This window comes from Anser cygnoides, chromosome 3 (genome assembly GCF_040182565.1).
Source record: "Anser cygnoides isolate HZ-2024a breed goose chromosome 3, Taihu_goose_T2T_genome, whole genome shotgun sequence".
Classification (NCBI taxonomy): Eukaryota; Metazoa; Chordata; class Aves; order Anseriformes; family Anatidae; genus Anser; species Anser cygnoides.
The window spans coordinates 75,587,606-75,603,546 of NC_089875.1; the positions used below are offsets into that span (position 1 = coordinate 75,587,606).

A 15,941-nucleotide genomic window follows, 5' to 3' on the forward strand; every position below is an offset into this window, starting at 1 on the left:
TGCAGACTGGAAGCTGGATTTTTGGGAAGGGAAGTGCTTTGCTAGGAACAATAGGTATGCTCAACAATGCCAAAATGCAAATACCTGCAATGTAACTACATTGAAATCGTAGTATCTATCCCTGGAACAGACTTCCTTTGGTAAGACCACTGAAAACACACAGAACGGCTACTCTTTTCTTCTCAGTTCTCAAGTATAAACACTAAATACAGACAGTAGATTATTAAATGTTAGATTAGGAAATTGATGTAAATATTTAAATTTAGACAAACCTGCATCTGTCAGTAACAGTGGCACATATTCAGGCTTAAGCCACATTCAAGAAAGGAGGGAATTGTGTAAAACCACCTCTATTTCCCTGTTAAAACCGACTAGTTAAATATTACAGTCCTTGCTTTTCTGTATAATTAAGCTTTTGTTCAACCGTGAAAAAACTAGAAACTGATTGCTTGAAAATGAGCTGCGTGACCTTTGTCCTGGTTTGTCACCTTTGACCTTTAATTTGAAGACCCTGGATATCAATTCATTCTATTTTTAGAAGCAGCATGTTAAAAAGTCCACGCGTTTTAAAATTTCTTATCCTCACGTATGAAACCTCTCGGGTTGTTTTTCTTTTCCTGACGTCTACACGGCAAACCAGGGGGGTGCATTCGGCTTTTATTATGCAACCGCATTACACGCGGCGTGCAATGACAGCAAATGAACACTTGTCTGTGCGGTGGAAAAACAAACCAACCTTATTTTTTTTTTTTTTTTCCCGTGTAGCAGAGATGCCGAGGCGCGTTACAGCGCATTTAGAAAAATAAAATGACTCCGGACCGCACGCCTTTCAGAACGCAGCGTCTCTTTTCAGCGGAAGAAAGGAGGAAAGCCTGCGCCTGCGTTCCCCCGGCCCGCTCTCCCGGCGGTTACCCGGTGCTCGCCGAACCCCCGCTGCTCTCGAGGTCCCTTTCGCGGCGCCCCTCCACGACCCCGGCCCGCGGGTCGAAGCAGCGCGCGGCAGGCGCTTGCTTGCGGCCGCCGCCCGCCCCTACCAGCCCAGCCCAGCCCAGCCGGGCAAAGCCGAGCCGAGCCGGGCGGAGCAGCCCGGCGGCGGGGCGCCGTTCAGCACTGCGGCCAGCGACAGCCGCCGGCCGAGCCCAGCCCAGCCCAGCCCGACGGGGCGGGCACGGGGCCGGCCGGCGGGCGCAGCCCCCCCCCCGGGAGAGGAGCCTGCAGGCGGCGGGAGCCCAAGTCCCGTCGCTCCCCGGCGCCGTGCGGGGACGCGGCAGCCCGAGGCTGAGCGCTGCTACAGGCAGCAGCCGCTCGGGCCTAGGAGGGAAGCGCTCTGGGTCTTTTTTCCTTCGTGCGTTTGTCACTGCTCTTCCTCTCCTGAAACGCTAACGCACACCGGGTGATGCGTTTCCAGGTGAAAATTAAAAACGAAGCTCTGCTGAAAGCGAAGGCACGTGCCTCTCGCAGAACGAGTGTTCAACACAAAAGGCAGCCGTTTCCATCGCAGCAACACAGGCGCAATTTTTACCAGTCCTGTTCCTACTGCACAGGGTAACATCAGCCCTGGTCACTACTTCTGCCACTGCCTACAGGGTTTGTTTCACTACAGCGAAGGAAACTTGGCTTCCCGGTGTATTAATAATTAAGGTAATAATTTAATTCAGTATTGATTCTTACTACTCTATACCGAGGGGAAAAAACATTGTAATTCTTTAAAGAACTAGGGCTTAGTTGCCTATCTTATCAGTCGTCCTCCAAACAAGCCTGACAGTGCTGTCTCCCCTGGAGTTTCCTTTCCTTTTTTTTTTTTTTCTTTTTTAGTATGTTTTAAAAAATAAACCACTGTTGTAGTTTTGTAAAGCAATGCCTGCAGGTATCAATCTAATAAGCAGTATTGCTCTTTAATGCAATAGTGTATCCAGATATTTAAATTAATTACAACCAAATTTAAGTATAATTGTTTTCTTAATAACCGATGCCTTGTTTGTGACAGGACGTTTCTCTATACCTGTAACTATTAACAGTGCTTGCGTCCAAGATGTGAAATTCCAAAACAGCCTGCTAGGTGGGAAAAAAACAACCCTGCGTACGGCCTATTAAAAAGAAAAGCAGGATATTTATGTGAGGGAAAACTATAAAATCTTTGGTCGAATTGGCAGAGTATCACTGCGTCTCCCTTCCCCATCACTGGGAGAATGTCATACACAGCTTATTAGCAGGTGTGAGTAAATTAACAACTGGGAAGAGAAAAACAAGCAAACGAATCAAATCTCTTTAGGTAATATGTTTATCAGATTAGAGTGGGTAATTCCCCCGTGTTAAAACAGAAAGAGATTTGAAATTAACCTGGAGCTGTCAGCCCTGTTCTGAGCGTGGCCACATCTCACCCTGCGGCTCGGACGAAACAGCCCTATGGGCTGACGCCGCGATGCTCGCTCACTCCTGAGCTGACCCACCACCGACGTCGCCCTGACTCGCCGCGTGATTTACCCGCTGCCGCCCGCTCGCTGCATCTCAGCAGGGTCGCAGGTGCTCGGCCAGACCACGTTAGACGCGCACCAGGCGAGAACACCATTGTGCTCCCCCAGCCAGCAGCAGCAGCTTCGGCGGCGAGCGCCGCAGGCAGCCGGCCTCGTCCACGCCCGCGGAGCGGGGCGGCTCCGCCCGGCTCGCACGGTGCCGGCGGGCACGGGGCAGGGCCGGCGTTGTCGGGGCGCTCTCGCCCTCGGCGCCGCGCGTGTCCCCGCCGCGGACACCTCCAGGTCAGGACCGGCGGCGCTGCGCGGATCCCGTTACCGGCGCGGCGGCCCCGCTCCCCCCGCCCGGCCACCCGCCGCCGCCGCCGCCCCGCTCTCCGCCCCCCCCGCCGCCCCTCGGGGCCGCGGTGCCGGTGCCGGCGGCCACCCGGGGCCGGCGGCGGAGCGGCAGGGAGCCATTCAAAATGGCGGCCCCGCTCGCGTTTAAACCCCGCGCACGGCCCCGCCCCGGCCCCGCGGCCCCGCCGCCGGTTACCGCTGCCCCCCCACCCCCCCGCTGCCCCCTGGGGGCTGAGGCGCCGCCCGGCGGACCCCACGCCGCCGCCCTCCTCCCCGGCCGCCTCTTCCTGCGCGTGTCCCCCCCCCCCCCCCAGGTTCCCGGGGCGGCCCCCGCCATCCCGTGTCGGCGGCGGGGCGCGGGCCGCCCCCTGGCGTCGGGCTGCCGCAGCGTCCCGGCGGGCCGAGCCCGAGCCCGAGCCCGGCAGGTGCCGGGGCGCGGAGGAGGAGGATGGTGGGGGGGGGGGGCTCGCTTACCTCCCGCGCGCCATGGTGGCCGGGCTCGGCGGGGCGGCGGCTGCCGCGGCGGGGAGGCGGGCGGAGGGGCCGGGGGCGCGCACCCACCGACGGGCGCCTTCCCGAGCCGCTGTGGGAGGACGCAGCGGAGGACGAGGAGGAGGAGGAGGACGAGGAGGAGGATGAAGAAGAAGGAGCCAGCCGGCCAGGAGGGGCGGCGGGCAGCCGCGGCCCCAGCGCTGCCTCACGCCGCAGCCGCCGCGCACCTGCCCGCCCGCCTGCCCGCCGCCCTCACGGGCGCCCGGCGGCTGCGCGCGGGGGCGCTCGAGGGCAGCGGGAGCCCCGCGGGCGGGGCGGGGCGGGGCGGGGCGGGGCCGGGCCCTCCCGCGGCCCCCGGTGCCGCCCGGCCCCCCGGTGAGGGCTGAGGTGTGGGGGGGTGGGCCCTGCCCGGCGGTGCCGGGGGCCGGTGGGTGCAGGGCTGGGTGCCTGGGGAGTGCTGGCCTCCGGGCACCTGGAGCTGGTCAGGCAGGATGGCGTCCAGGTGGGGTTCGCGTGTCTCCAGGGAAGGAGACGCCTCAGGAGAAGGCTCAGGAGAAAGCCTGGTGTCACGGCAGGTGGCACAGCTCCGTTTAGGTTTATTTAGAAGTAATTCTAGGAAACTGCCCTATTCGTGTTTCCCAGGTGAAATTTAAGTAGCCATATGTTGCTAGTGCTCCTCGTGTTTGGCTATGCTACCTAAAATTTACTGTGCGCTCTCCGTATGGGTAGGTGTGTATGTGTGAAAATAAAAAAGGAAATCTAGCTTAATACCTAGCTATATTACCCTAGCACAGGTCTAGATACAGTTTGCTAATAGGTTGAAGATGTATGATCTTTCCTGGAAAACAAACCAACCAACCAAACCAAAACAACAACAAAGCAAAAACAAACAAACAAAAAAAAACACCACAGTCAGAACTTAATTTCTCATTTTTTCCTTTACCTCCAATAGATGAGGAAAAGTTCCTTCCTGGTGTTTCATCTGAGACATTTTTTTCAGTTAAAGAAACCTGCCTACCTGCTTTGCTTTGGTGCCCTCATCATATGGCGTAGTCTACTTTTATAGCAAGCTTGTATAAAACAAGTTATGTATGAAAAATAAACAGAATTGAACTCTTTCAATAAGTAACTGAACTGCAAACAGCTTGAAGGACTGCAAAAACACATGCTTTTCTGCCACGTTCCATTTCTCAGCTTTTAGTTACTGTGCTCGTTTGTAGGGTTTCCCCTGAGAACTTGGCGGAAAAATTGTTTCTTCTGATGCAGATTAAACAGATCTATACATTTTCATGAAGTACGAGATCTTTTCTTAAGGTGATCTGTTGATGACCTGCCACCACTGGTGAAAAAGCACTAAAGATATTTTGCAAAACAAAAGTGCTTGAAAAAGCGCTTCTAATTTTCATGCTATATATCCCACTCAAAGCAAAACAAAATATTTAGCCTATTTGTGCTGTACTGCTATCAAAAAAAAATAAATCCCTGGAATAATACATGAAAATGTGTCATAAAATCATTAAATATATATAAATATATTTTCTAGTGAGGATTGCTAAAGCCTGTTCACTTTAGGAAACAAAGAATGAAAAACATTGAATAAATGGTGCTGTTTTCCATTTTTTAACTGTGCCTCCCACTGAACATTTGAAAAGCAGGAACCGAGATGCTGATCGTGGGGGGGGAAATTTCCGAGGTTCCGGATAACACCTTTTTTGGGACCTTTCTGGGTTTCTGGAGAGTGGTCCAAAACCAGTGCTTGTAGATCGAGGAGGGTTGCCCCTATTCCATTCCCGTTGCTGCTCAGAGCAGAGTGCCTGCACTCATGTTATCCTGCAGAGTCTTTTGCTCAAACCATATTTTGCTCAAACCATATTTTCTTTCCTGACAGTATCATCTCCAAACTGCCAGCCCCTTCGTTAGTCGTGCTTTATGCCAGCTTAATTGGGGTCTGAGTAGGCACTTCTGGAGACTACCTATCGTTTTACCTACAATATTTTATGAACTGTTATTGCTTATAGATGGGTGTGTTTTTGTCAGCCATTACTAAAATTGCCTAAAAATTTCCCATTGTACGACAGTTTTCCAGTTACTTACATCTTCGGCAAGCTAGCTCTTTGGTATGATTTTTTTCCATGCCTTCTGTTGCAGGCTGTTTACATTTTTCCTAGTAATTCACAGGAGGAAGATTTAAAAAAATATTTTTTGTCCATGCTGAGATGTTATTTTCTTCAAAACGATCTAGTGGTCCCATCCTTCAGGGCCAGAACTCCGGTGTTAAGGCAGGAAAATGCCTTCTGTTGTTTGTGTGGGTGCTCTGTCCAGATCTGGCTGAGCTGTAGCCCTTTGCCTAACTGCAGTTCGCACGTGCGGAGAGGCTTTCTGAACAGCTACAATCTGCAGAGATCTGCCTGGAACTCAGAATACCCAAGTCACTTTCAACACTCAATGGTCTTTCGAAGTGAATGGGTACAGTTCTCGTGCTCCCCCTTCCTTGTACTGTAGCCAGGGCTACAGGATCTCAGACAAAGCTTTCCATGGATGCTGTTAGCTGCTACTTCGCTTGAACAGGTTCTTGTGCTGGAACTGAGAACAAGGGATCTCTCTGCTTTGTCCTTTTAGTGACCCTTCCTGCTGGCACCCTGGAAGCATGAAGGAAGAAGCTGTTTGAGTCAAATGGAAAAAAAGACAAATGCCAGGCCACGATGAGGAAAAAAAATAAGAGAAGGGGTCTCCTGAGGTCAGGATTGTACAAGGGGTAAGAAGCCAAGTCTAGAGACTGGAGACTCACTGGCCAAGAAGGTTTCACCTCATATCAGCGTGTTTGTTTGCCAGCGTTGTGTAATTCACAATATGTGAAGTATGAGTTGCAGAAGACCAGGTTATTGTTGGCTGGAAGAGATGTCACCAGCATCTGTGGGAAGCAGCAGCATCTCCTCTGCTAGGTTGTAAGAGCAGGGACAGGGGGAGTGTAGGGCGGGAGATTGCAAAACCACGAGGGAAGCGTGGGAAGTTTGTGGGAGATCGGGATACACTGAGAGAAGGAAGAGGAAGAGAAAAGGGGGCTGGGAACACAGTGGAGAAAGAAAAGAAGGTTTGGGTGCTTGTCTGGAAAATGGGAACTGAAAACTGTAGTGAAATGGATTTGATAAGGAGCAGCAGTAAACAGAGGCGGGACAGAAATGTGGAAAAAACTTGAGAGTGGAACCAGTTCGTGTCTGGTGTGGCAGGGTCCTGGGAGCATCCCCCTCCCAGGGGTTTGGCTGCCCTGGCTCAGGGCCAGCTTGGCGATAGTGTAGCTGGTAACCTTGAAAGAGCAAGCCAGGAGAAACCCTGGTGAGGGCCTGCTGCCCCAGGAGCTGTTTTTAAGCGGAGGCTGTAGCCCTTGTTTGCAGCAGGAACACTGGAACCAGGAACATTGCCGGGCCCTGCTGCTCTGGACCCTGGCTGGTGACGGACTTGACCTCAGTCTTCATCCCCACGGGCTCGTGTGGACCTTTTCCTATGGCTTCATGTCCCACCAGCACAAATGTACAGGGTTGCTCCTTCCGCCTTGGCAGTTACATAGCAGATACTCACCCTAAAGGTCTCAAGCTTGGTGAGAAATCATGGTTACCATATACTTCGTATAAGCCCATATTCACTGAGTTTTTATAAACACATCAAGTGTAATGTAAAGCTCAAACAAAGGAAAATTACTACAGTTGCAAGCTTAAGTGTTCCCTGCATTTTGGCCGCAAAATTGATATAAAATGTGCTGTAGAAAGACTCTGATGAGGGTCTTGTTTTCTGTTCCCTGTTTTCTTCCCCCAGAACTGCTCGGGCCTCATTGAAGGTCCAAACTGGGCTGCGTGTCGTGGCTAGCAATGGCTATACGCAGTTACAGAACTCTCTTTTTTCTCCTTTTAGCCATTAGTCTCCTTCTTTGCCCTTTGGGATTGTTCTAATTTTTTAATGACCCAATGAAAATGTTAGTAACAGAGGAGTTTCCTATTTTTCTTCTGTCTTCCTCCTGTTTTATTTGCTTTTGCCAGTGGGGCTAAAGAAAGGAAGTGATTTTTTTTTTTTTTAAATTAGTTTGGAAAAGCTGTGCCAAAATACGCTGCTCTGCTTTATTTTGTGGCCTTGTGAAAATCAAGCAGCATTTTATGAAGCTTTAAATTTTAATACAAGATCCTCACGAACATTCAATTCCCAAATCTAGAGAGATATCTAAGCCCATGAGCATTCAATATGGTAATCAGAGAAAAATGTTTTATCACAAATGCCTTTTTGTACATTTACTTAGTTGCAGCCAAGTCAATTGCATTTCAGTCAAACTTTTATTACTGGCACACTAAGAGCACTCTGCCAAGTCTCAACGGTTGACTTCAGACCTTTTTCTAAGCCTCTAATATTTACTACCCTTAAAAGACTGCATTTAATTCCAAACCAGTAGCAATTTTGCCTTCTTTCAATGAGAGATCATTTCTTTTCCTGGCCCACTGGCTCAGCTCTGCTAATTGGAATGGAAGCTGAGGTTATGCTCATTATGTAAGTCGGTGCAGCAACTGAGTTGGGGATGTCAGAAACTTGCCAAGGCATCAACTGATGATGGGTTGATCAGGAGGATCAGTATTCAGCTTTTCATCTAATGCTCATTAAAAGCAAGAGCAATAGCAAAGAGCCCCTCCTGGCGTAGTATGAGGGATTTACGGGAAAGCTGAGTTGGTGCCTAGGATTTTCGGACTTAAACAATTATTTTAAAAGGGCCACAGTCACGTTTAAATACTGTTTTTAGGAATTCACTGACATATACTTGGCAAAGCATTAAGATTTTAATGCTTTTTAAATCAGTATGTATAGCCTGTAAGAATAACAGTCCTAAGAAAATGTTAGCTCAGTGTTAGGAATGAATTTTATTTTGTTATGACCGAGACTGGTCTGTGAGTTTTATTGCATTACATTGTATGCAGTTTTCATCAACTCAGACTGTCTGGATCCTTATAGCAGCTTGATTTAAGGAGTTTGAACTAGTTTCCTTGGGGAACCGCAGGCTCAAAAAATTGAATTGTTTGCTGGTATGAAAAAATTACAGAACATTTTTCAAAGTATACAGTGGTGTAGAAAGGAAATGATTACTTGGAGTTGGGGGCGTAGAGTGCGAAAGTGCCAGCTTCATGATTCTGTGGGTGGTAAGCCACAGCTGGTTTCTACATTTACTTTGTTTTTTTCATCTACCTTTATTCCAATCACGAGAGCTAATTACAGTCATTCAGGTCAGCATTGCTCTGTTCTAGTGAATACTGAAAAAAACAGGTAGAGAAATTAACAAGATTGAGAAGGAGATGCTTCCCTGAAGCTCCACTGGACTAGGATAACAAAGAACTAGACCAGTAATTTCCAAGTGCTCATTTTCAGTGTCTCTTCTATTGTTAATCATGAATTTTAAGAGTGAAACCTTAATTGATAAGCAAGGCTTAAAGTGCTCAAAAATATTGTCTCAAAAATTAGAGTGTTTCACTCCTGTCTTATGTCTGCCACTTCAGTGAGAGTCAATCAGAATTTACTCACAAATTAATTGCAGAAGTGCACCATGCTGCTAAAACTGTGTGAAATCTAAGCTGATTAAAATGTAGAATGCTTTCATATAGGAGTCTCCCTTCACATTTCCCATACCCTTTTAATTAAAAAAAAAAAAAAAAAAAGACGAAGATAGAAGCACAGTGATTAAATAGATTTTGATTTTTTTTCTGTCTTTCTTCAAAAGTCAGTGTAGTCTAAGTCCCACTGTACTTGCTGTCAGAGCTAAACTGAAAACATTAGGCAGAGTCTAAATAAAATGTGAGTGGGGAAGGAAGCACAGTATGGAGATCTTAGCAAATCCTACTTATTTAATCTTTTAGGTATGAAAAAAAAAAAAAAGATAACAGCCAGAGACAAAAATCATGGAGCGAAAAGAGACAAAAATGTTGTCCTTGGCCAAAGCTGAGCTAGGAAGCAGAGGATCAGCTTGCTGTGGGAACAGGAAGATCTCGGGACTTTTTCCAGCAGATCCTGGAGTATAAATAACGAAGGCACGGCTGAGTCTCCAAATAAAGCGAACAAATCAGTTAGCCACAGAATGGTGATGGAGGCAAAGGTTCTCTGTGCAATCAGGGAAGAAACACTGCTGATGAAAAGGAGGGCAGGGAAACTGGAGCGTCAAAAATCTGACAATCACTGAAGGACCGAGTAGCGTGAGTTGATGAAAGTGCTGAAGAGAAGACTCCACGCCAGAGCCAGGTGGAAACGGGGGAAGAAGGGACACAGGGCTGGCAGTCAGCAGCTGGAAAGCTGGGTGGTGAACTGCGAATATGTTAAAAAACGTCCAACGGTCTGGCATTTTCTCTCTCAGAGACAGAGCAGTGGCACCACGTGACAGGTACTCTGAATTTATTAGGCTTAATAATGTAGGCTACTGAAGTGCAGAGCTAAATCCCTTGCTAGAAAACTCCACTGCAGGCAATGGAAGTATCAAATAAATTATTGTGGACCCCCAGTACCGCAATTTATAGAGACTGATGCATGTTTAAGTAGCCAGGCGTGTAACTTTTAGCTTTAAGCCTGGTCCTTTCCCCAAGCAGTTTTTGTACTTTAGCAATGCATCATTCATCTAAGGAGCTGAAAGCTTCTCTTCTGTGTGTTTCTTCAAGTGCCATGCTTCAGTTTTCATGTGATAAAGTATCCCCTCCTAATCCTAGCTCTATTTTAATTTATCAAAACACATAGACCTGAGCCTCCAATTCCTCTTTTATTATCAAGAGATGAAAATGGTCGTGATACAAGTAGGAGGAGAGAAGATTTTTGCATCCTTGCACATGATTGATTATTCATGCTGGAAAATACCACCCAATAAACAAGTGTGGAAGAATCTAATTGTCTGTGAATTATTTTGGTAAAAAACATTCATGGCTCAACTCATATATCATTTTCATGTTATTTATTGGTGCCCACTTGTGACCCTCATTAAAGAAATAGTTGCAGGTGACCCAGTATTAACAGAAGAACGATCATTTCCTGCGGCCCAGTTTCATGAATGCATTATCTTCCTTTAAACCTAGATTTCTGCATTGGGGAACAATAACATACCAGTGCTGCCTCATGGAATCTGCCTCAATTACCATGACCTTTGGTTTGCTCAACCATTTGCTTCCATTGTTAATTATACATGCATTATAGTTTGTATAGAGGAGATACTTTGATCGTTATTAATCAAGTTTACTTTCTTTTAAAGAAAGGAGAAAATATGGAGAACCCATAAAAGCAAACAGACGAGCCCAGAAAGAAGTAAGGAGATGGAACATTCACGAGAGAGATTTAAAACTGGACTCAGTACAGCCTGAAACAGTGAAGAGATACAATGCAAGTAGGAGTAAACCAACTAATTCTTGGACAAAGCCAAAGATGTTTACTGTTATACATAGTGCTTTAAGGTGGTGTAGTTTTGGTTTTGTTTGTTTTTGCATAATCAGGTGTAACATCAGTGAAAGATTACAGATCAACAACCCTCTGAATGACAGGTTTACAATATTGGAAAATGGGAAGTTGCTGGGTTCTTGCAAGACACCATCTTTTGGTCCTGACTTGGAGGATTTATTTCTCTTAATTTCACAAATAAGAGTACAGTTTGGAAGAGGATGTTGTCTGGATGACATGATACTACCCTCAGAGGTAGGTCTTGGTTCTTCTCCCAGGTCTGAACTCTTTTCATAGGGACAACTGCTCAAGTCACAGTTCGAGCCATTCTTCAAGCTGGAAGGGCCACTGGAAAAACCATTCTACCTCAAGCTGATTCTGGCCCAAATGTGTGCCTTCCCTCATGGGGAACTGTCCTAGAGAATGGACTTGGCAGAAGTATATTTTTTTTTTCCCATCTAGATGATTTTTACACACAGGTGATTTTTCATCTAGGTAAGTCCCATGGTTGTGGTTCACTGCGCAAGGGAATGAGAGCGATTTGGGTGGGAAGAGGGAGAAGACAACCCCATTTAGTATGTCTGATTTGGCTGTGTTCATCAGGTGGGAACAGAGCTATCAAAGGTTGCTGTGGACATCAACTTAACACTACCAAGTCCACTACTAACTGCATCCCTAAGCACCACAGCCACGTGTTCCTTAAATACCTCCACGGGTGGTGACTCCAAGTCCCTGGGCAGCCCATTCCGATGCCTAAGCACCCTTTGCATGAAGAAATTCTTCTCGATATCCAATCTAAACCTCCTCTGGTGCAATGTGAGGCCATTTCCTCACATCCTGACACTGGATATCAATGAGAAGTGCCTTTTCCAAGCTAAACGACTAGCTCAGCCTCTCCTGCATGACAGGTGCTGCAATCCTCTAATCATCTTAGTGACCCTCCGCTGGAGCTGCTCAACTTCTTATACAGATATACAGGACATCAAACATATGCATTTACTGGGTGACAATCACCTGGTGTAAGTGCATACTTCAAATATTTGACATTGCTTAGCAGCTTGCAATGCCCTTCTTACGCTTACAAACGTTTTGATGACTTTCGCTGCTTCATAACCTGCCATATATAGGTGTAACCAGGGAAATTGCCTTTTCCAGCTTCTCTTTATACACTCATTGTTTCTAGGAACCCCCCCAAATCAATGCCAATATTTTTTCTTCCTGGTCTCTACTAAGTTCCTTTGAGCCTGTAGGATTTTATCAAAGATTTGGTTTTACTTTTGAAAGGCGAATTAGAAAAGACCAGAAGAAAATGGGCCAAGAGGAATCCTACAAGTTCCACTAAGACAAGTGCCAAGTCCTACAGCTGGGGAGGAATAATGCAATGGGTCAGCATATGCTGGGGGCTTGTTGCCTAGAAAGCACCTTTGCAGAGAAGGACCTGCAGTCCTGGGGGACTCCAGGTTAAACATAAGTCAGTAACGGGCACTTTCAGCACAGAAAGCCAACAGCATCCTGGGCAGCAGGATGCAAGGAGCACTGCCAGCAGGTCAAGGGAGGTGATCCTTTCCCTCTATTTAGTACTGGTGAGGTAAGTCTGGAGTATTGCATCCTGTTTTGGGCTTCCCAGTACAAGACAGACATGCTGGACTGAGTCCAGCAAAGTGCCACAAAGATGATTAAGGGATTGGAGCATCTGCCATATGAGGAGAGGCTGAGAGAGCTGGGGCTGTTCAGCCTGGAGAAAGAAGGCTCAGGGGGGTCTCATCAAGTAGAGAAGATAGGGCCAGCTCCTCTCAGTGGTGCCCAGTGAAAAGACGAGGCAATGGGTATGAAATGAAATACAGAAAATTCCGTTTTAACATACTCTGAAGGTGATCAAAGGCTGGAACAGGTTGCTCGGAGAGGTTGTGAAGTCTCCACCCTTGGAGACCATCAAAATTTGACTGCACCCAGCCCTGGACACCCTGCTCTGAGTGACCTTGTTTTGAACAGAGGGGTTGGACTAGATCATCTTCAGAGGTCCCTTCCCACCCAGGTGATTCTGAGATTCTGTGATCTATGAAATAAAGCAAGCCATGTACAAGGCGTCACAGTAGTTAAATGTTATCCTAAATGAAAGGGAAGATATTGAAAGATTTGTTTGACTCTGAAAAGATCCATGGTTTAATTTAACATTAGCTAGAAAGTAAAGGAGAATATTAACAAATGGAGGGAAAGAGGAAGATGTAGCAATTTGGAAAAACCTAGCAAAGCAATGCAGTAGAAATAAGGCTGTTCTGTAATAAACATGGAGTGTAGCAAGTAGTAAATAGTAAATAAAGGGGTCCTGCAGAGGACAGGCAGCAGAAGGATATATATTACAAAAGCAGAAATATATAATTGTCAGCACAAGGTAATAGCTTAATAATAACGAAATAGTAATGTAAGTACTTAACTCATATGGTGCCTGTCTTCCATAGGTCTCCAGGCACTTTAACAGAAACAAACAAAAAAAAAAAAGCAAGCATAAACACACAGCTGGGAGAGAAGAGGCTTGATGCAGAAATGGAACGTTTTTCCAAAGGAAGCTTAATTACAGACTAGTTTTGGTGCTAGGGGTCATACATAAGCAAAGAGCGAATTGCAAACTAGAAAATGAAGCTAAACATAAATATAATCAGAGGCAGTATAACTAGTATAAATCATTTAACTTTAACGTAGGACCAGACTCTTCACTGTGAGCAGATACCTGCAGCTTAGCTGGAGCTGTGTGCAGCTGCATGGGATCATCCGGGTGGAACGGTTTGCAAGAGCAGTGCTCGGGTAAGGCTGTTTCAAAATTAAGAAAAGTGAGAGAAACTTAAGTTCTTAACTTGAGTTAAGAACTAACTTCCTGTTGTCTGGGTGGAATTTGTAATGGTGGAATATGATATAGAGTTAGTGCAATTAAAATGCATTTTGCAAATTAGAACTGATCAAGTAAATAAGCAAGTGTCTGCTAAATTCAGACCATGGTTTTAAACAGGACTCTCAGACATGTTTTTGGGGAGCAGAGGCAACCAGCATGGCTATATTTTTCTCCACCTTTCAATCAAAAAAGTAAAAAAATGTGAAAGTCTGTTATTTTCTGCACACTGCAGAGCAGACAGCTTTCCAAAAAAAAAAAAAAAAAAGTCTTAAAAGGGGAAACTCTTCCCTTCCTCAAACCTGCTCACATAAAGCAGTAACATATCATACATTGCGGTATGTAGGTCTTAATTGTATCACAAGGGAACATGTTCATCTTGTAAGTCCGATTGGTACTGACAAAACTGTGTATCTCAGGACTAACAGGCTCCTTGTCTTCTCAGGGATGAGAACCTTCCTCTGTGCCTTGGCCAATTGCATGGGGTAGCCAGGTCTGTATTATTAAATAGTCTGTCTTTCAAAGAGTGGCCAGACACAGCTGAAAATGGTCCCTCCCCACACTAACTCCTGAACCGTGCCCTAAAATTGCTAAGAAAGAGCTAATTGGTTCAGTGTTAGAGTAAATTCCTGTGTTCAGACCCATTTTCTGGCACCGTTTAGTTTTCCAATACACATGTAACCATATTTCCTCATCACACTATCTGAATGCCTCATACCCATTAATGGATTTTATTTCTTATGGCAGCCATGAAAGAAAACAAACTATTTTTCTAATTTTACAGATAAGAGATGTGTGTGTGCAATATAAAGAAATAAAAAATGTATTTTCTTGTTGCTGATGCTTATATGGATGAGCTGGGAAGTGAATGACTATCAATCACCTCATTTTTAGCCTACTGGACTATTCATTAGACTATTGTTTTCTTATAAAGCAAAACCTTAGAAAGTTAAGCAAATTAAATTTGATTATACAATTTTAGAGGTTATTTAGGGTTTTAGTAAAGCTGAAACAACTGAACAGATCAAGATTTACTACAGATCGTGGAGATGTCAATAAATATGAATAAGACATCAGCTGCAAATGCTGCTCTAAGATAACATCTGTGCACTTCATGTGCAGATTTTTACATTTAAGAAAACATTCAGTTTGGATTTAAGCCAAGGGGAATCACAGATCTAACCTGATACAATAAGCACAAGTTGCGGCTTCATCACAAGCTGCTTCATCACAAGTTTTCATCTCCTTTTAGATAAAGAAAGGTGCATACATATGTTTACACAATTTGTTATAACTTCTACACCACTGATTTACTAAGTCATCATATGCTAGTTCTTTGGGTTCTCTATAGGGATATTGTAAAAACAGAATATGATATGGTTTGAGGTAAAACCCCCAACATCATGATACATATTTTAAAAGACTGTAAAACTTACAGTGCACTAAACAAACTTATCAAACACAAGATCTCTTAAGCGAACAGGAGTAAACACTGTGTAATTACATGGCATATATAACCTACATCAAAAAAAAAAGGTGAAAAGATAAGCAGTTTTGAAGGAAAATGTCAAATTTAAAACAGGAAAGAATTCCAAAGTTGTAGATTAGTGTAATAAAATAGAAATAGTAATTTAAGTAAATAAATTCACTACCCTAAGTAAATGTTCATCTGAAGTGCCTCATGAGAGTAGTTCAAGAGTCCTTGAATGACTGCATAATCTTTTGATGGTTTCAAAAGTTCTTTTTTATTTATTGATTACTGCTATAAGATGACAATCAGATAAGATCAGTGTTCTCCTAATTGTGCTTGCTCCACCATGTAGCAGTGCTACTTGTCAGTCGGCATCCTTCCAGTGCATTACTTCTGGTACTTACAAAAATATTAGCCTCACTCTAGAGATATGAAATTAAGACATAAAAGAATAAATTGTTCACCATTACTAAGTGAATCAGTGACAATATTAAATGTAGAGCATGGAATTTGGGGAATCTATTCTGCCTATTAAAATTTCTCTCTCCCATGGGAATCTGATTCCCTCTCTGTTCCATTTTTATGGCACAAGAATAAAAACATCCATTAATGAAAGACTTTAGAGAAAAGATTTATTTTTTTTTTCAGTTTGTTAGCTTCAATTCCCATTGCCTTTCTAAAAAAAACCTGCCAATCTGAGGAAGAGTCAAGGCAGCCTAGAGAGCTGTCTCCCTCAGCATGCAGTTTTCTTAATATAGACGACAAATGCTGGGATTCACATACTCCCATTCGAGGACCCGCTGTGTATTCCACTTAACAGCTAATAGTGAAATCCTCAGAGTAAAATTAA

The 15,941-nt window shown here is 45.2% G+C and overlaps 2 protein-coding genes across 3 annotated transcripts in view; one reads left to right on the forward strand and one right to left on the reverse strand.

The window, feature by feature from the left end:
* The window catches only part of LIN28B (lin-28 homolog B), a 98,497-nt gene extending 94,951 nt beyond the window's left edge, over positions 1 to 3,546 (reverse strand). For both annotated transcript variants that reach the window (XM_066994475.1, XM_066994474.1), the window contains exon 1: positions 3,285 to 3,546. The gene's annotated coding sequence lies outside the window, so the exon portion shown is untranslated. The remainder of the gene's footprint in view (positions 1 to 3,284) is intronic.
* On the forward strand, positions 808 to 3,688 carry LOC136790266 (basic proline-rich protein-like). The gene is made up of 2 exons (XM_066993199.1): positions 808 to 1,345; positions 2,583 to 3,688. The coding sequence occupies exons 1-2, from the start codon at positions 808 to 810 to the stop codon at positions 3,686 to 3,688; spliced, it is 1,644 nt and encodes a 547-aa protein (XP_066849300.1).
* The last annotated feature ends 12,253 nt before the right edge of the window (positions 3,689 to 15,941 follow it).